This window comes from Chamaea fasciata, unplaced genomic scaffold (assembly GCF_029207755.1).
Source record: "Chamaea fasciata isolate MVZ Bird 193981 ecotype frontalis unplaced genomic scaffold, bChaFas1.0.hap1 SCAF_31, whole genome shotgun sequence".
Classification (NCBI taxonomy): domain Eukaryota; kingdom Metazoa; phylum Chordata; class Aves; order Passeriformes; family Sylviidae; genus Chamaea; species Chamaea fasciata.
In genome coordinates this window covers 1,693,192-1,712,943 of record NW_027094116.1, presented here as the reverse complement: position 1 = coordinate 1,712,943, position 19,752 = coordinate 1,693,192, and the positions used below count along the sequence as shown (strand labels likewise).

General features: G+C 51.4%; 2 protein-coding genes across 2 annotated transcripts in view; one reads left to right on the top strand and one right to left on the bottom strand.

The window, feature by feature from the left end:
• Nucleotides 1–1,550: 1,550 nt before the first annotated feature.
• TMEM79 (transmembrane protein 79) lies at nt 1,551–4,431 on the bottom strand. The gene is made up of 4 exons (XM_066206835.1): nt 4,342–4,431; nt 2,698–3,528; nt 2,282–2,495; nt 1,551–2,062 (listed from the first exon to the last, which is right to left on the bottom strand). Exons 2-4 carry the CDS (start codon nt 3,416–3,418, stop codon nt 1,858–1,860), a joined length of 1,140 nt encoding a protein of 379 aa, XP_066062932.1. The 5' UTR covers nt 3,419–3,528; nt 4,342–4,431; the 3' UTR covers nt 1,551–1,857.
• Nucleotides 4,432–6,178: 1,747 nt separating this feature from the next.
• SMG5 (SMG5 nonsense mediated mRNA decay factor) overlaps nt 6,179–19,752 on the top strand; it is a 30,856-nt gene continuing 17,282 nt past the window's right edge. Inside the window, exons 1-7 of the mRNA XM_066206748.1 lie at nt 6,179–6,356; nt 12,389–12,487; nt 13,101–13,224; nt 13,855–14,011; nt 16,831–16,920; nt 18,179–18,268; nt 19,161–19,239. Coding sequence (XP_066062845.1) covers nt 6,280–6,356; nt 12,389–12,487; nt 13,101–13,224; nt 13,855–14,011; nt 16,831–16,920; nt 18,179–18,268; nt 19,161–19,239 — 716 coding nt within the window. The 5' untranslated portion in view covers nt 6,179–6,279. The remainder of the gene's footprint in view (nt 6,357–12,388; nt 12,488–13,100; nt 13,225–13,854; nt 14,012–16,830; nt 16,921–18,178; nt 18,269–19,160; nt 19,240–19,752) is intronic.

Here is a 19,752-nt window from a genome sequence, read left to right as displayed (position 1 = left end):
AAGAACTATAAATTCCATAGGAATTCCGCTGATTGACCCAGGGAAAAGACAAAGGCGGGGGGAGTTATACATTAGAAGGGGGTCTTAGGTATAAGGCATTTCAGGAAGTCTGTACCTCTGAAGTACCTCAGCCAAAGGGGAAAGAGAGAGGGAAATGCAGCCAGGAAATTAAGATAAAAAGGAAGCTGCGTCCACCAAAAAATTTGAGACACCCTACGGAAAACGCCCATGGCCTCTCCTTTTATTCGAATAAAGTTACATGACTTCTCTGTCTCCTTTTTGGATATAAACCTCTGGTGTTGGTGGATTAATTTTCCTGACAGGCCTGACCGCTGGGAGCTCAGAACCAGCACGTGTGGCGCCGAAGCAGCGGGACCGGCTCCCGCCGGACGCTCTGCCCGCAGCGTGTTGCCGCGGCCACTCCTGTGTGCTGGACTCCGAGATCCCGGTCTGCTGCGTCCCCACCCGGGCCACCTCAGCGCGGGACCACGACAAGCGCCACCGGCCGCCGCCCGTAACCGCCCGCCTCAGCCAAACCGCCGTTACTGCACGGTGTCGGAGCCCGCGCCACAGCGCCCCCTGCAGCCGCGGGGGAATCAGCGCACCCGCCCCGCACACTGGGAGCCACCAGCGCCCCTGCCGGCTGTGACCGGAACTGCACCCAAGGGGAAATTGCTTGAAGAGCGGGAAGAGACGTTAGTGGGTTTTCTGATTTTGTTCGCTGTTACTGCCGTTGTTGTTGTTTGTTGGCTTTGCTATACGTACACACACACACACACACACTAGTAAAGAAGTGTTCCTCCTTTCCCCCTATCTTTGCCTGAAAGCCTTTTGATTTCAGAGTTATAATTCAGAGGGAAGGAGATCACATTTTCCATTCCAGGGGAAGTTCCTGCCTTCCTGGGCAAACACCTGTCTTTCAAATCAAGACACCTTCCCTGACACAGCCTCATTCCAGTCCCTCAGGTCCTTGATTCCCATTCTCTGGTATGGGTGGGCTGTTCCTGTGATACAGCACTGCAGGATGGGAGGTGTGATAAGACAGACACTTGGCAGATCTGGAGCTGGAGTGGCTTTTCCTGGATTTGGGTGGATTTTTAACTGCTTTGGGTTATGACTGAGAACTGAGGCCATCAGACATACGACTCCCAGGGGTCTGTTCATGTCTGCAGAATGAGGGGCTCAGCACCCATCCTGGGAGGATTAGCCATCCCTAGACCTGAGCAGTGGCAAACCTGTTGCCATGTCACCCAACCTGGCTTCTCCCTGCATCCCTCCCTAGGGAGGGCTTCCTCCCTCCTGTCTGACCAACTGGTTTGTGAACTGGGTGCTGAACCTCCACCAGGAGGAAGAGGAGGGACAAAAAAGGTGAGGCTGGCTATGCAGGGATCCAGGAGTGGGACACAGGGTTGAGAGAGGGACAGTCCTGGGGAAATAATTTTTTCCTCTTGGAAATGTAATTTTGAGGCTGGATGATTGCATCCTGTAGGTGAAGCTCTGAGTCATTCTGTGGAGAATTTAACTCACCCTCTGCAAACCAGCCACAGAGCTGCTTGGGTAAGGGCTTTATTGGGCAAAGCTGGCTCCAGCAGGAGGGGAAGCAAATCCCACCCCATTCCCAGGGAACAGGGCTTGCTGTGTCATGCTCTGGGCCTTGTTCACCTTCCAGTAGGAGTCTCCTGGTGCAGAGGGTTTGCAGCCTGGTTCTGTGGGCCCAGGAAAACATGAATGTGTCTAGGCAGGGAGCAGGGGCCCAGCTGGATCTGCCAGCACCCCTGTGCTGGCAGAACTCTTGAGGCAGGGCATTAAGCAGGACTCAAGCTCTTAGGGTCCAGGTGCCCCATCTCCTGACCTCCCTCACCCCCAGTGCCGGAGTTTGGCTCGGCTCTCCTTGGGGTGGCCCTCGGGTGTTGGCGCTGCCACAGACAGGAGGTTCTCGGGCTCCAGGACAAACATGCCATACAGGTTCCAGAGCAGCATGGCCAGGAGTGGCAGGAAGGTCATGCTGAAGCCGAAGGCACGGAAGGAGCGGCCAATGGCGTAGGACATCCAGAAAATCAACCTGGAGAAGGCAGAGGGTGCAGGCTCAGCCAAGGGTGATGCTATGGGGCTGGCACTCAGTGGTTCTGACCACTGAGGATTTCCCAGGCATGGCTGCTGTAGGAAAAGGAACCCTTCCTGTCTCTGGTGAGGTGCTGTCAGGGTGGGAATTTGCTCCACGGATGGTGTTTGCTGGCACCGACAGAGCCCAACAGCACCCTGGGGTGAAGGAGCCACTTACCGGGAGATGGCAAAGAGCCCTGTGAGCAGTGGGATGAGCTTGAGGAGCTCCTGTGGGAGGTAGGTGGCCAGCACGGCCATGTTGAAGAAGTAGAGGATGAAGAGGTGGACGGACTGGGAGACGTAAGTGCGGTGGATCTCCACTTCCTGGTGGAGCTCTCCAAAGGGCTCCAGGGCGGAGGAGCAGAGGCGGGAGATGGCGCTGACAATCATTCCTGAGGGACAGAGAGAGGAACTGAGTGGGTGTCCAGAGGAGCCATGGTGGGGTTTGGGGAGCATGGAGGCGAGAAAAACTCCATCTGCTGCTCCTGGTGGGAGCAACAGAGTCACAAAGAACTCGGCCCCAGCTCTGTTCCTGCAGCCCCAGGGGCAAAAAAAGCAGGAGCAAAGTGCTCATACCCCAAGCCCATGGCTCACCCAGCACGATGGGGAAGGTGGCAAAGGTGGCACAGCGCAATGTGTACACCAGGCGGGCGCTGATGGTGGGCAGCAGCGGGGCGTCGAAGGGCAAGAAGACGTAGGCCCCATAGATGAGGCAAGGGCAGAGGAGCAGGGCCCCTGCCACTGATGCCACTGCCTTGAGATTATCAATGCCACAGTCCCTGGCACATGGGCACTGCGACCCCTCAGCTGCAGGCTTGGTCATGCGCCCCTCAAAGCCCAGTGGGTCCTGGTAGCGTGAGGGGCCGAGAGGGAGGACAACCTGCTTGTGGCGGAGGCTACTGGGTCTGTCACTGCGGGGAACATTGTCACCCCTGCCTTCCTTCCGGGACCATGGGGTGGGGTGCCGCTTCTGCTTTAAGGGGTTCTGCTCAATGCACTGGGGGTCGATGGGCACAAAGACGTGGGCTGCCATCACGGGCAGCTGGGGGACTTCCTCATCTTCGGCCTCAACTGTGGGGCATGTGGGAACAGCTTCCTCTGGGTCTTCATGGCCCCCCTCAGGACTTGAGCGCCTCTTTGTCTCCACAAGCTCTGCCTGATCCTGGGTGTTGTGCTGACACTGGTCCCATGGCAGGGTGGCATCAGGGTCCCCCAGGTGTTCATCTGGAGCTGGTGGCACCTTGTCCAGGGCCACCTTCTCCAGTTCCAGCAGGGCCACCTCCTCGGGGGGCAGGACAGGGTCTGCAGCAGCCATGAAGGGGTCCAGTTCCACACTGCTGGGACCGCAGCTGGGGGCTGGTTACACTTCCACCTGCACTTGTGGTGTTCAGAGGGGAAAAAGTTCCTGTCCTTTCTGCTTTCACCCTGGACCAGGAGAAAGGAGACAGATAAATTTGCATCAGAAATGAGAAGTTTGGGGTCACGTGCACAGCCCCAGTGACAAAGTGGGAGCAAAGTGGCACCCCTGGAGCTCCCACCACCCACCTGTCCTTGCACTAGGAGGTGAAAGCAGTGCCTGGTGTCCTCATGCTTTAGCCCCTGGCAGCAGGGTCAAGTACTGTCCTGAGCAGGTGAACCCTGGAGGTGCAGGTCTGGCTGCAGAACGGGGCAGCCTAGGAATTGCCTCCTCCACTGAAAAAACATCCTGGGGTTCTGGCTGGGCACAGCCTGGATGATACAACCAGCTCTCTCCTGGGCCAGGACCAGCCAAGCCCTGGGGAGAGGCGATCTAGCTGCTTTCCCGGAACCCTGGCTACAGCCAGCATGGCTCAGGTTTGCTGCCTGATGTGGGGTGGGCAAAAGGGGCTGCTGGGTGCCCTTCCATGGGGTGCAGGAGGTACAGGCAGAGCTCCCACATTGTTACCCTTTAGGGGAACCTTGTCTCTTGGCCTGTCCTGGGTGTTCTGCCCGCCTCCTGCAATGAACGTCGCTCCTTCGCTCCTCTCAGTACATTCATCCCTGCACCCTCAGAAGGAGCCTTGGCCTGGCCACAGGTATGGGGAAACTGAGGCACGGAGCCACTTGGGGCTTCCTCCAAGATCTACACACGGAAGTAGGGCCGAAAGAGCTTCCTGGGCCTCCCGCACCTCCAGCGCCCAGACCCCGGATCCCAGCCCCGCTCGCAGCCCCCAGCCCCGCTTCCCCCGCGGCACCACCGCCCCTCGCTGCAGCACTCACCCGGGCAGAGGCGAGGGGCCATGAGGGCCACGGGCAGCTCTGCGGAATTCCAGCGCTCTCCCGGCCGCCTCTCCAGCCCAAACCGGCCGAACCAGCTCAGGTGGGGCGGGCGGAGGGGCGGACCCTCCGCCCGTGGCAGGCCGGGCCGTGGGACACGGCCAGCCCCGGCGCTATCTCCAGTGCCAGCCAGGGGACCACCTGGATCCCTGTCCGGGCCGTTCTGGGCGTGCTAAGAGCTCTCTAAACATACACAGAATTTAGAAAGGAGACAGACAAGTCAGTCCTTGTTTATTCTGCGAGGTGGAGTTTTCCACAAATCAAGCGCACTAAGGGTAACGCGAAGTTACAGCTTTTATACAGTAAAATGTACATAAACCGGTCTAATACACATTCCCCGCCCACCTAATGAATATTTATGTCCCGTGACATAACACAATGCTTGAAAGACGAAGTCTTTTTATTTTATTGAGCAACTTGTATTACAGAAGCTATGTGACGGCATAGTTATGTTTACAAAAGGTGAGAAGATTCAGCCTGAAGACAGATAATTCAGCTTGAAGACACCACTGGGAGAGCCGCGGCACCACAGTGAATTATTAAAAAAATATGGATATTGATCTAATGCCGATATCCATCTATGACGGACAAAGACTCTCTAACAGTTTAAAGTTACAAAGTGTATGTTTATTACGACGCCGGGCAGCGTGCGGGATAGCTCCCAAGCACACACGTGTGCTCACGGATGATCTCAGGGTCCTTTTAATGTACAGGAGTGTTGAATACCCAGAACACAAATGTACATTCACAACTCTGGTACATCCCATTCCCCGCTTCATATGGTAATTAGCCAAAAAGCTATTAAGCATGTGCAGTTTGTTCTTTGAAATGGGTCGGTGGTCCTTTTTACGGGGTGGGGTCTCAAAATGATGGAGTCAGTCTTCTTCGCTTTGACTTTTTAACCTTTTAGCGTTGGGTGACAACTGAATCTTGTTTTCCCAGGACTGTCTTGAGTTATGACTTCATTGTTTTCCTGAAATCTATTGATTAGTCAGAATACACAAACATAAGTTGACAGACCTCATGATTTATCAGTTCCTTAAATCTGGCTTCTATTATCAAAAGGGAAGTTTATCTGTCTTACCTCAGCCATATCTAGTTTAACTAAAGTCCTTAATTTTTCAAAATTAATGTCTCAACAGGACCCGCCCGGATGCCTGGCCGGTCCCTGGGGACCCCCGGCACGGCGGGATCCCAGAGCGCGGAGGGATTCCTGTGCTGATCCCCCGATCCCACAGCCACGGGGGGGCTCTGGTCGAGCCCTCGATCCGGGCAGGGGGAACCCCGGCCAGCCCGGTGTGCCGCTCCCGCCGGGCCTGCACTGGGACTCGGTTCCGGCTGATTTGACGCCTTCGGCTAAGGGGAGCTCAAGCGAGGTGACGCCGCCGCCGCCATGTTGCCAGCACTAAGTGTGTGGCTAAGGTGAACTCAGGCGAGGTGACGCCGCCGCCGCCGCCATGTTGCCAGCACTAAGTGTGTGGCTAAGGTGAACTCAGGCGAGGTGACGCCGCCGCCGCCGCCATGTTGCCAGCACTAAGTGTGTGGCTAAGGTGAACTCAGGCGAGGTGATGCCGCCGCCGCCGCCGCCATGTTGCCAGCACTAAGTGTGTGGCTAAGGTGAACTCAGGCGAGGTGACGCCGCCGCCGCCGCCATGTTGCCAGCACTAAGTGCTGGCCCGTCGCGCGGGTTGGTTCTCGCGAGGCGAGGTCGCCCCTGCCACCGCCCTGCCCGCCCGTCGCGGCGCAGCCGCGGGAAATCTCGCGAGAGCAGCGAGGGACAGGGGGCAGCAATGGCGGCCGAGCGGGCCCGGGGGCGGCGGCGGCGGCGGCGCGGGCGGTGCTGAGGGGCCGCGGGGCCGGGCCGGGCCCGCTGCGGGCGCGATGAGCCAGGGTGGCGGGGCCGCCGGCGAGAGCGGCGAGCCGGAAGCCAAGGTGCTGCACACCAAGCGGCTGTACCGGTGAGGAGAGGGGCCAGAGAGGATGGAGTGGCCGAGAAGGGGAAGGGACGAGGGGACACTGGAGGAAGCCGGTGTCGCGAAGGGGCCGGGGCGGCTCCAGATGAGGCTGGGGAGGCCCATCGCGGAGGGAGTCGGGGGGTTACTCAGGGGGACGGGAAAGGATCTGGAGAGGAGAGGGAGGATAACAGCGGGTGCCCGAGGAGAGCAGAAAGAGAACGGCGCTGGGCAAGGTCCGGGGGGGACTGGGGGTGATGGGATGGAAGGGGATTGGGGCGGGAGAGATTGGCCGAGGTTGGGGAGCCCCAGGGTGAAGGGGTTGGCAGGATATAGGGAAGATGGAAGGAAAGGAGATGGGGCAGTCGTCAGGAATGATTCGGGCGACTGGGGAAGGAGATGGCGGCATGGAGGTAACAGCAGGGATTAACGGTGCGGAGCCGGGGTGGGGGGCTCTTGAATCCAGGGGAGACTGGGAGAACGAGGGCGAAGGGGAGCGAAGCGATGTTCAGAGAAGATGGAGAAAGGAGATGATGGAATTTAGGGAAGATTGAAGTGAAGAAGCTGTGGGGAAATCCAGGGAAAGGATGTAGTGCAGAGAGAGAGGAGAAAGAGGAGGTTTAGGGAAGACCGGGGAAAGGGAATGTGGTGACGGGAGTTGTATGAGATCCAGAGGGAATAAGCAACTCATGGAAGCATAGCACTGGGGAGAAGGAGTCTGTTGGAGTCTGTTGGCTCCAGTGCAGATGAGTCAGACCAAGGGACGGTGGGGGAAGGAGCTGTGGGAGATAGAGGCAAGGTGGAAGAATGGAGAGATGGGGCAACGAGGTAGGTGGGAGAGTTAGAACGGGGTCAGGGGTAAGGGGACACCCAGGGTACTGAGTAAGGACATGGGAGATGGAAAAAAGAGTTCTGTGTGATTCAGGGAATATGATGGGGGCTGAGTGGGAAGGAATTGTTGGGATACAATGGGGTAGGGGGGCGATGTGGGGTCAGCCAGGGAGAGGGGGGTTGGAAAGGCTTTGGCAGTAGGCAGGGATTACATGGGTAGTGCTGGAGAAGAGGGTGTGATGAGCAGGAGTGTGAGCCAGGGCACTTTGCTGTTGTGTGGAGGGCAGGACAGCTCCAGCTGCAGATCTTTCCAGTTGAGCACTCCCTGGGACTCTGGTCCCACATTTCCACACCATGCATTGGAAATGGCATCAGAGAACAGGATTAGGACACTCCCACTGGCCTTGGTGAGCTCAGGCCCCTTCTGCTCTGCTCATGACTTGTTTTGTGAGGGCAGCCCAGAAATCGTTCCCTTCTGGCTCAGGTTCCCTGTCAGTACAACAGATCCACAGGAGTTCCAGCAGCAATTCTGGGTCTCAAAGATGAGCGAAATGATGAAGACAAGAGATGAATTTTACATGGGGGTTCATTTCTTTTCATCTTGGTGACATTGGCTGTGTCCTTTCACCTCATGGGACCTCACTGCCCTCCTCTACAGCAGGGCAGGGCTTTGCCTGCTGCTGGAGCCACTGGCAGGATCTGTGCCCAGGAATCCTCACCAGCAACTGCAGGTTTGGGTGGTGGTTATTTCTCCGTTTCCACAATGTGCTCAGTGCTAGCGCATTCCTGCACTTAGGAGGTTCAGTGGGTCTCTTTTCTTGATGCAAGGTCAGAAGTAGGGCCCAGTGGCTCGATGTGCTGGAGGTATGGGCTGCATGTCCTGCCCAGAGCACCTCGGGCTGTGGAGCTCTGTGTCTGCTGCCATGCTGAGACACTTGCAGTGATCTCAACCATGTCAGCTGGAGGCTGAGCTGCAGCAACAGAGCACTGTGCCTGCCCAAGGAGTGCGGGACAGGGCTGGAGAGGATGTGCAGGATGTCTGTGCTTCTGCCTGCAAAGCAGAACATGTTTTGTTGAAACCATCCTTGTCGTGGTTCAAGAGCTGTTCTGCTTTGTTTTCCTGGTGCTGCTCAGCTCATCTGTCAAGTGGAACCTCACGTTCTGCTGCAGCTGGCAAGAGAACAGCCTGTGGCCAGATGAGGGATTGTCATCCTGGCAAGAGAGGGGCTGTTTTCTGTTTGAATTTTTATAGCAGAATAAGGCGTGTGGTTGCTCTTGAGCGTTTTTTTTACAGCAGAAGAAGAACCACCCCCCTCCTGCAGGGACAGCTCTTCTTTAGCTAGGAGGAAGCATTGTGATTTTTGCATAGGATTTATAGTACCTGCAGTGGCCACAAATTTCGGTCTCTGTAGCTGACAGTTCTCTGAGCAAGTTTCCACCTTAACAGTCTCCTGTCAGTTCTCTGTCTCAGCCTGAAGTGGGGTTTTGTGAGGTGGGAGTTTCCTGCCTTCCAAGCAGCCTGTTGTATAGTGACTGTGGTCTCTGAGAACTCTTGACTATCACACTAAGTGGCGCCTTTGAGTCACAGATGCCTGAATTTCACAGTCCCAGCTCTAAACTGTGATCCCACGGTATCAGCGTGTTGTCAGCTTGTGGTGATTGAGCTCTGGTCTCCAAGGTCCTGGGCAGCATGTTGGCTGTTGGAGTGTCCTTTCAGAGATGAAGGTGCCCATTGCTGCTCATAGGGTACTCTGTGATCTTTTCCAAGTCTTCCTATATCGATAGGTCCCAGGTTTCACCTTGGAATGTGGCAAGTGCATTATCGTGGGTGCACTTTTACAATGCATGTCGTAGTGTAAGGTGACCAGGTTTATTTTACAGGTTTCTGGGTAACCATTAGCTCATAGACTCAGCGTTGCTGTTCCTGTGTGGAGCCTGTTCCAGACAGTGTGATTTGTGGACTGACACATGCCAGAGCAGAGATGAATGACTCGCAGGTCTTTTCTCTGAGGAATGTCTTACTCCTCACACTGTGGCTCTTAGTGATGTACTAAATAAAGAAACAGAGGGGACAAATAATTCTCCTTGCAGTCCTGCTCCATCCCAGACTGTTAATGGCAAAGAGGAAAAGGGACAGATCAGTCAGTGTCTGTATGGCTTGAGAGGACTTGGCATTGTGCTGTTTCCACCCTGCTTGGCACCATGTGTTGTACTTGTTTCTTTTAATAGACTGGCATCTGATATGCCTCCTTTGTGGCGATGCACTGTCTGAAAGCAATGTTTAAAAACAGCAGGTAGAAAAATGGGTCTTGGGACAGGATTTGTGCTCTTAACTGCTAGGGAAAGTTCAGTCTGTGGTCTCAGGCCAGTTAGGGCACAGATGTTGAAGTGCATTTCCAGCAGTGCATGGTCCATAGCACCTGTGTTGGCATTTCCCAGCGTTTCTGGAGCGTGGCTAGCTCCTGTCCCTTTTGTCCTCACCAAGTCCTCTCTCCTTAACACCACAGATGTGAGATCCTGATAGGGAATTGCCATCTGTCACAGACTCTGCTTTATTCCTGCCTCCTTCTCTTCCAGCAGCACCATAGGGCCTATGTGGACAAGGCAGTGCTTCAGCTGAGGTCTCCCTTCGGGCTGACAAACCACATCCCAGTGTGTAAGCCTTGCTGCTCTTCGATCATGAACTCTGTTTCTTTACAAACCCTGAAAGAACAGCAGAAATACCAAGTGTGTGCATGTGCTGTTGTAGAAAATTAGGTTGTTTGGCAGACCCCCTCCAGGCCACCTTGAAGGGAAGGTGAAATACCTTCCAGTGTTCTTGCTCAGCCTGTCCCTAGAAGGAAACTTTTCTGTACTTCTCATTTGGCAGGCCACTGGGATCATTTCCCATATTGGATGTCATGGACACGTGCGCTTGTTTCAGACACACACAGCTGAGATTCAGTGCTCACAGAATGTTATTTTACAGCTGCTTTATTGCCTATGTCAGGAATAAACGATTGTAGTTTTCCTATAGTTCTCTCTGGGAATCAAATGAACCAGCAGTTCCCCTTTACTCTGGTCACCCTTTGCTGGGACTTTTGAGAGCCGCAGCTAGGACAGGAGTCCCAGGCTACAGTAAGGAGATGTGCATTTACGGTGCTTTGTGGGGTTCTGTTGTGGGGAAGCTAAACCAGGGGGCTTTTAGGAATGTCCCAACCCCAGTATGAGCTTGGCTGGATGCTGCACACTCAGTGCCTGTCACTTGTAAATCAAAATGTATTTTACTTGGTTCTTTTCTTGCTACGAAGGTATGCAGCTCTCAGAGTTTGCAAATGCCCTTCAGGCCGTATGAGAAAGAGGGGAGTGAGCAGGAGGGGTTGGATGTCAAGGATGTAACAGGATTTTTTGTGTGATTCTTACTATGTCCTTGGTTTTCTTAATGATTATTCAGGAAGAAGTTAGTTCAAGTCTATGGTGTTCTGCTCTCCCAAGGTGTTGCATGACATGCTTCTATTCCCCACGCTTCCCTTTTCCTGTCAGTTTCTGTGGTTACAGGAAACAAGTGGGATTTCTTTACCTTGAGCGAAAGGCTTTCTGTGGCATAGCAGGAGATGGGACATTCTCTCTGTGAGCTCTAGAATGTGCTGAGGCATTTTTCAGGGAGGTTCCTTTGCATATAGTGAGTTTGTGAAGAGAGATTGGCCTTGCTGGGAAGATGCTGGCATAGGAAACTGTTGGTTACTTCGCAGTAATATCTTCAGTTTTCAAGGAAGTGGTGGTGGTTTCAGCCTCCCAGAACATGGGCTTGCAGGCTTTGGTTTGAGAGTGCCCTGTGCTCCATTTGTCCCCCATCAGTGCAGGAGTAGCAGGCTGAGTCACTGCGTGGTGCTGTGAGGGTGATGGGGGAGTTCCCGACTTGCAGGCGGTGGAGATTTCAGGAGGGGAAGCAGACTGGCTGCAGCACCTCACTGCTCTGCTTGGCAGGAGTTTGCTCTGGTCCTCTTTTGTGTTTGCAGTGCATTGCAATTGTCTTCAGCTCCTTGCACCAACAGCTTTTGGGTGCAGCAGGCTCAGCAGCCACAGTGGGACAGATATTGGTGCAAATGAGGAATGGCAGTGGGTGGGGTAGATATGAAGCTCAAGGGGAGAACAAGGACCACTGGGGTTTGGTAGCTGATGGCTTGGGAGATGGACTGCCTAAAGAAGAGCTGGGGAAAGTTAACTTCAGGAGTGGGTTTGGTGACCTTGGGTACAGGCAGAGCAAAGGCCAGAGTGGTGCTGGAGGTGACCTCTTGTGTAGGAAGGGTTGATGGTTATTGTGCTTTATTGAGCTGTCCCTCAGCTATTGATGAGGTTCAGCGCTAATGGTGCTGAAAGTCCCTGGGTTTGTTTCACTGCAGCATTCAGAATTGTGGTTTGATTTGTTCACAGCTGCAAACTTTTGAGTGCTTTAGATTCACACACAGTGTGAGATTCTTCCTTCTAGAGGAGGGTCTTGGGCAGTGTTTCACCAAAGTACTTTTTTTGCATGGCGCAGAGCTTTGGAGGTCACTTGCTCTCTCGTTTGGCTGGCTTTCAGAGGAGAAAACTTTGGAACAAATTTCCTCTTTTAGGCTGGATTTGATTATCTGTTCCCTGTCACTGAGGGAACTTTAGGGGTTTAACTAGTGAATCCCTGTAGTGACGATGGGGAAGTTTTGCCAAATGAGAGACTTGTATTGCCTTCTTTCGTAGGCAGGTTAGTAAGGAAACAGGAATTGGTGGAGGTTTCATTCTTACACCATTAAAACTTACCCTATCAAAGCAGTAGTTACTAGAATTCAATCCATTTTTTTAATCACAGAGTTTAAGACATTTAAATTAATCAGAGTGCCGGTATAGCAGCTTTAATTGCTGGGTTGCCAACGTGTCCAGAGACATTTCTGATTTTGCAACTGTAGAAATAATTGACATGTTTGATTGGACAGGCAGTACTAAGTGGTGATTAAACCACTGTTCTGCAGAAAAATGCCTATAATATGTGTAACTCTGCTTTTTTCTGTGTTCCATAACCTTCTTCAAATAGAGTGCAAAAAGGAGATCCGTGGCTGTGGTGTAGTGGTACAGGGCAGTGTGCTGACAGTGGAATTAAATAGGCCAGTGTGGTTCTTTGCAGACACCTCTGATCTTCAGGGATTCCTGGTGACCTGCTGTCCTGAAACTCTTGGTTCTGTGTTCTCATGCAGGGCAGTGGTTGAGGCCGTGCACCGGTTGGATCTCATCCTTGGCAATAAGGCAGCTTATCAGGACGTGTTTAAGCCAGAGAACATCAGCTTGAGGAACAAGTAAGTTGAGCACTGTCCTTGTGTTTTGTGTTTGGCTGGTGAAAATCCGTGTGAAGCAACACGTGGATATCTGTTGAATCTGCAGTTTTGACGTTTATTTGGTTTGTAGTGTGCCTGTTTATCTGAGACCCTCCCAGGTTTTGGAAGCAGACACTGGATTTCAGACCTGTATTTGTGCAGTGCAGTCCATGGCTGGAGGCTTTCCTGGATGTCCTTCATACAAATGAATTGTGTTTGTGTTGGCCAATTCCTCCCTTGTAGTAAAAAAACTGGGGGGCAGAAATTTCTTACACGTGTGTAAAATCTTTTATCAGGTTTAGGGGTTGCTGAGCAGGGAGGATTACTCTTACTAATTTTTTAAGCTGTCAAGCCAATTCTTGTCAGTACTGCACTTCAGGAAGTCATTGATGGCCAGCTGAGCCCAGAGGGCACTAGTTTAAGTATGTGGCTTTCCCTGGTGCTCTTGGGTGGGAGTGGTCCAAGCTGTACTGTCACCAGATGGCCTGGCTCAGCCAGTGTAATGGATTCAGATTTTCCTCTTCTGTGCTTCTGTAGTGGCAGCTGTGTTGGAGGCTGCAGCAGCTCACTGAGAATGCTCTGCTCTCTGTCCCAGGCTGCGGGAGCTGTGCGTGAAGCTGATGTTCCTGCATCCAGTGGATTATGGAAGAAAAGCAGAAGAACTGCTCTGGAGAAAGGTTTACTATGAAGTTATCCAGCTCATTAAAACAAATAAAAAGGCAGGTATCTGTGGCTCTGGCATGAGAAGGTCTCTGGCTGTGCAGTGGATGACATGAAGTTTAAAGCTTCATTTGCTTGGAGAAGCTGTAGTCTGAGCCCAGGGTGGGAAGCTGGGCACTCTCAAATTCCTATGGAGCTGCCCTGTGCCTTTGTCTGGCAGTGGGCAGTTAAGCACTCACATACTGTTGAGAGACCTGCCATTGCAGAAGGCATTTCAAGAGAATTTGCTTATTTTTTGTCTTCCCCTCTTCATGAGACAGATCTCACCAGGTAGAGTGATTGTTTTATGAGGCTTTATCAATGCTGATTGTTTTTACAAGAGTTGATCACTGGAAGAACCTCAGTTGTCTCTGATGCCATGAGCTTTCCTGGCTTACCAGGGGTCTAGGTGCATTTAAGCTGCTCTAACCAGATACTTTATTTATTTGTTTTTCCAAGTATTTCTCCTTGATGTTGACCCTTAGTAAATACCACAAGAGAAAACACTGTTGAGCAGGAGAAGGTGCAGAGCTGTGCAAAACCAGTTACAGCTGAGCTACCACGATCTTGCTTCACATTCAGTACAGCTTGGGTGCCCAGCTTAAACTGTGCCCTGGGCTGCATTGACGTGCTCCTTTTCCTTCTCCCAGCACATCCACAGCCGCAGCACCCTGGAGTGCGCGTACCGGACTCACCTGGTGGCTGGCATAGGATTTTACCAGCACCTCCTGCTCTACATCCAGTCTCATTATCAGCTGGAGTTGCAGTGCTGCATCGACTGGACACACGTGACGGACCCTCTCATAGGTTTGTGCTCAAGGTGTTTGGTTCGTGGGCAAGGCTGAATCCCTCACAGGTGACTTCCCCTCGCACAAGTCTTTGTTGTCTTTGTTTCAGCATTCAAGGGAATTTTTTTTTCTCTTGGTTAGCAAGGTCTCAGTTTAGAACAGACTGTCCTGCTTTCTTCTCCATGGCACTTTCTTTTTTTTTATTTTTAAGAATACTGAATTAGGGAAGAAAGAAGGGTTTCTAACAGGAAGAAAACAGTGAGGAAATTCTTTAGTAAAAGTGTCTGGTGATGGCTGATTTTTATGGAAAACTGGAGCACTGTTGGGTGTATACAATGTTTTTAGAAGCTTAGTTAAAGCAGACAAATGGGAATAGGTTCTTGAAATCAACAGATCTGCCTATTAACTAGACGTAAGACACTGTTTGTCTTTTTGGTGCCTCTTCTGTCTGTGCTCTCTTCACTCTGTGTCTTTGAAATGGCTTTTAAATCTTGGACTGAGAACACAAGAAGGCCCTGTAGTTCATGTTAGCTAGCCCGTGTGACCTCTGCATGGTCTTAGATCCCCTCAGATTTCCCTGCACCTTGCAATGGTCTGTTCTTTGCCTAGGATTGTACTCAATGGCCTCAGGGTACATGTTTCTGTTGTGGGGGGTGTCCAGGTGAGAAATGGAGCTTGTTTTGCGAGCTGTATTAGCAGGGGTTTCACTGATATGCTTAAAGTTGGCAGGGGACAGGACAGCAGCACCTGGCTAAGGGAAGTTAGTGTGTCTTTAGCAAAAGAAGGTTTTACTTGCTGGGATCCTACTTGGTTCTGTGAAATGATGGTATCACTATTGGCTTCAAAATGTTGGTTTAAAAGGCAGGTGTTCTTGGCAACTGTTTTTTTTAGTAATGTATCTCAGTACTGCAGAATTAATAAATCCTCAATATGCACATTCCAGGTAGGTTTATACCCTGAGGGGTGATTGCATATGAAAGTCTCCCCTTATTCAGGCTTTTTGGCATGTTTGGGCTCTTCATTTAGAAGGATGCTGCAGGTGAACACGTAACTGGAGAGTAGAGATGTAGCTTTTGCCTATCCAGAAAAGATGGACCTGGAAGGGTCTCATATAAACCAGATGGGGGTGGGCACAGCTTGATGGTTATATGAATAGGAGCAAGAGGATTCAGAGCAAAGAAAGGGAGGGTGAGTCCAATGGTGTATGTGGACACGGATTTCAGGCTGTGTATTTGTACAGTGTGACTTGAACAATGCCTGTTGGTAAGTGGGATCAGCTCCTCACTGGTCACTGTAGCCTCCAGATTTCATGTCCACCCTTTTAGCCTCAGCCAGGAGGGAAGCAGAGTGCAGACTGGATCGGTCTTCAAAATATTCTTTGGGATTCCTGCTTGAGGGAACTTTCTCCTCCAGAAGGTGTGCGTCTTTGGCAGCAGAAGGACTGAAGCCAGCCTGAGTCCATGATGCTGGTGGCCCAACTGCAGTGGACACTCTGGAGGGGAGGTACAGGCGCAGCAGCCTTTGCCTCCTGGTCTCTGTCTGAACTGTGGCCCCACTGGCTGAGCGGGAGGTGGGATGTGCTCTTCCAGGAACTGAGTTGTGTTTGATGACTTCAGTTAGTTCAGATCAGCTGGCTACAGCTTTCCTCTGTTGCTCTTGACACTTTCCAGTGCCTGAATTGCTCTTTTTTTATAAGTTTAGTATAGAATAGACAAGACTGACCCAGTGGGAAGGGATGTACGATTGTCCAGTCCAACTGCCTGAGTAACTCACGGCTGACCCGGATTTAAAACGTGTTGTCAAGGACATTGTTCAAATGCCTCTTTAACAGTGACAGGTCTGGGGCATTTGCCAGCTCTCTAGGAAACCCATTCCAGGGTGTAACCACCCTCTGGTAAAGAGAGGCTTCCTCATGTCCAATCTAAACCTCGTTTGATGCATCTTTGAACCATTTCCATGTGTCCTGTCACTGGATGCCAAGGAGAAGAGACTTTCACCTCCTCAGGAAGCTGCAGAGGGCAATGAAGTATCCCCCAGTCTTCTCAAACGTAGACAAGCCTGAAGTCTGTGGCCTCTCTTCCCAGCCTGTGCCTTCCAGCCCTGTTACCAGCATGGTTGCCTTTCTGAACCCACTGCAAAGGGGTCCAGAGGCAGTTCTCACTAACTGACTCCAGTTGCCCTGCCTACAGCACAGATTTCTGTCCTAGTTTTTGCTTGTTTAACTTCTTCCCTTTTTTGGCTGGTCACTCCTAAGTCTACATCTTGGTCCTAAGACAGTGAGTTTGTTTACATCTTCAGTGTTGGAGAGGCTCTGTCCCCATTATGTGTTCCTGCCCAGTGCCAGTCCTCAGAGTTTGTTCTGGCTTCCAGGGATGTGTGCCTGCTCCCATAAGGGCCTCATTAGCCATGCTAATGAAATCAGCCTTATTACTTGTGTTCAGTGCTGTGTTAAAGTGATCACACAATCATATAGACAGGAATTGTCTTTTGTCCTCTCACGTGAGGGCAGATGGGGCCAGGTCTCTCTGGCAGACCCTGTAGACATGGTGTCAGTCATTTATTTCAGTGACTGTTGGTGGTGTGGTGACATGCACTGCCCCTGTCACAAAGGAATCCGGGGGAGTGGGTGAACAGCAGAGTCTGGAAGTATTTTTCTGTATTTATTTTCCACATTTTGACGAGAGTGACCCGGTGCTGCTCTACAAGATGGCATAGCCAGCAGTGAGGTCTGACTGTGGGGGATTTCATTTGGGTGTCTTGGGCAGAGGCATGGGCAGCTTTGGTATCTTCCCAGCAGCATCCACCCGATGCTCTAAGTGATTCTGTGTTTGCTTATAGGCTGCAAGAAACCCGTGTCTGCGTCAGAGAAGGAGATGGAGTGGGCGCAGATGGCCTGTCACCGATGTCTGGTTTATCTGGGAGATCTAGGTAAGGACAGCATTGCCTCTCAGGGCAGCCTTTAAAATGGGAAAAAAGATGCTGCCTGTACCATGTGAAGCCTTTGCTGTTGGGCACCAGCCAAGGTTACTTCCAGAGTCTGTTTCCCTCTGACACCTTTGTCACAGACTGGAATAAACTGAAATCCTCCTGGCTGAACTGCTACAAGCTGCAGGAGCTTTGTATTTGATCAGGTGGATGCAGAGTTTGCTGCTGATAACCAGCTGTAGCCATGGCTGTGAGAGTGGAAGTCTTTGCTTTTATTTATGTTGTTTCAACAGTATGAGGGATCAAAGAGACTTCAGACTGCTTAGCTGTGACTTACAAAGTCATTTCCATCAGCACCAGTGGGACTGAAGATCAAGTTTGGGCAACACTGTGCATCAGTCCAGAGTTTTGCCACTGCAAAGCCCCAGCTTCTTTGTCATTGGCTGTGTAGCATCCTTTTTATAGCAAGCATGACTGTCCCACAGTCACGACCTCATGAAGTGTGTCAGCTTCTTGATGGTGAACATGTGGGAGTAAAGACTGGGAGAAAACATAGCTGTGTGGAAAGCAGCTCTTGAAAGTGTGGCACAGGTACACGTGTCTCACTGCAGCCTGCCAGCTGGTGAAAGCTGTTTGGCATTAGTGTTGCATATGAATCAGCCTAAGAACGGCATTACAAATAAATGTCTTGTGGGGGTAGTAGGAATGACTTATCTGGGTGGTGGGAGAGAAATGTGCTCACCTTTTCACAGTGTTGTCACCTAAGGTTTTCAAAATGCCTACATTTGTAAAAAAAAAAAAAAAAAGAGAGAGAAAATAAAGTTCAGTCTAGCCACAGTCAGGTATTTTATGAAGTCAGCCTACTTGATTTAGATTTCACACCCTGCTGTACTAGAATGTCGTCTGAGGTACAGGAAAATGGAACAAGTAGCTCTGAGTTACTTCAAGGATAGATGAATCAGCACTTAACACATGGAGCAGAAGAGCATTTTCCTTTTGTTCATGTGATGCTGCAAATGTGGTAGGCTCTTCCCTCCTCTGGAAAGGGCAGGAGTTGTGGTGTGTGGTGTGAGCAGGTCAAAGAAAAGTGTTTCGGACAGGCCTGGCAAACCCTGTGTGTTTGCCAAGTGCATTTCTTTGGTGGAGTTGTTGACTTGGCTAGTATTTCAAGTTTTGTGGTGTTTTTAATAGAGAAACTGTGCTGCTCTGCAGCAGACACTGCCTTGGGGTTTCTGATGCATCGTGTGTGGCTTCCTTTCAGCTCGCTATCAGAATGAGCTGGCAGGCGTGGACACGGAGCTGCTTGCTGAGCGATTTTACTATCAAGCCCTTTCTGTTGCACCACAAATTGGTGAGTGACTTACCATGAATTTATAGTTGTTAAAATCATGTTGCTGCAACGTAAAAACAATGTACCACACTGGTTAGGTTTATATCCTGCAACTGAGAGAGGACTGGTTTTATCTTCTGGTTGAAGTTGTTTCTTTTGACAACTTCTCTTGCCGGCAAGCCAAACAGAGGAGTTAAAGCCAGAGTGCTCTTTACCAGTGACTTCATTGTACTCAACTGAGAACTTCTGAGAAGCTCAGACTTCCCTGACTGTGGTGATGTTGTACCTGTGGGCTAAGAACAGATCCAGCTCTCCATTGCCAGCCGCAGAGCAGTATCAGTCATCTTCCCCTTTTACCCGTGTAAAGAACATCTTATGTGCTGCTTCCTCCTTCAGAAGTGCCTCCTTCTGGAAGCACATCAGTGCTGGAGTAGAGGGCTTGTCATACCTTAAAGTGTGTGATTCCAGCCAAACGTTCTCTACACGCTGTCTTTGCAGAGTTCTTACTGAACTGTTTTAGGGGCCATTCCCAAATAAAAGTGGCAAAAGTTTCTGCACCACAGGAGCTGGAGTAGAGCTCTCAGATGCTGATAACATGACATGTCTGTCAGGGAATATGGAGTCAAGGCTACACCACTGTTAATACAAAGGAGGAGGCGTTGTTTACTCCTCTCTCTTATATAGCTAACTGGCACAAGGTGGGGAGAATCTAAAAGCTCTGTAAGATGGAAAACAAACCCTTGATGGTGGAAGGATTGAGTAGTCCAGACCTTTGTACTACAGCTTTACTACTCTTTGTGTCTCCTGGCTTCCCTCCAGTGTGGAAATGTGGTGAAAGGGAAAGGATGTACTTTCCAGCCAGGGCCATTGGAGAATTCCAAGTGAATTCCATTGCCCCTCTCCTTCCTGACAGGAATGCCCTTCAACCAACTGGGGACATTGGCAGGGAGCAAATACTACAATGTGGAAGCAACCTACTGCTACTTACGCTGGTGAGTTCCTGCAGATCTGGATGTCCTGGGCAGGGACGCCCTGCACTGCTACTGTGGGTGCCAGATTCTATTCTCCTTACTTTGAACTTGGCACTGGTTTTGGCAAATGAATTTTAGGGGAAGAGAAAGAGATGAGTTTGGTGCGCCCTTGAGCAGGACTGGTGGTAATGGGAGCAAGCCTCGGTCAAAGCAAACCATTGTGCTGGTTACTAATCACCTGTGCAGGGCTGCACCTGGCGGGCTTTGCCCAAGCTCCTTGTGTGAGCTGGGGAGCCAGGCTGGAAGTGGGTTGGAGGTGCTGAGAGAGGCACCCTGTGGTGTGGACTGGGTGGAATTCCTGGCTTGAAGGCACTGATTTGAGAATACGTGTAAGCAGGGCCGGTGGAAGCTGTGAGGCAACTGAATTGCAGTTTGCAGCCGTTGGTGAGAGTTTAGTTGCCCAGCATGTTCAGACAGCACCACTGGGTACCTGTCCTCATGCCTCGATGCCTGAATAACTTGGTAGTGAGTTAA

Excerpts from the sequence above, each read along its gene's own strand:
- TMEM79 (XM_066206835.1), bottom strand. The coding sequence starts at position 3,418 with ATGGCTGCTGCAGACCCTGTCCTGCCCCCCGAGGAGGTGGCCCTGCTG. Across the intron at positions 2,496-2,697 it reads CACCTTCCCCATCGTGCTGG|GAATGATTGTCAGCGCCATC; the intron begins GTGAGCCATGGG and ends TCTGTCCCTCAG. Across the intron at positions 2,063-2,281 it reads GGGCTCTTTGCCATCTCCCG|GTTGATTTTCTGGATGTCCT; the intron begins GTAAGTGGCTCC and ends TGCCTTCTCCAG.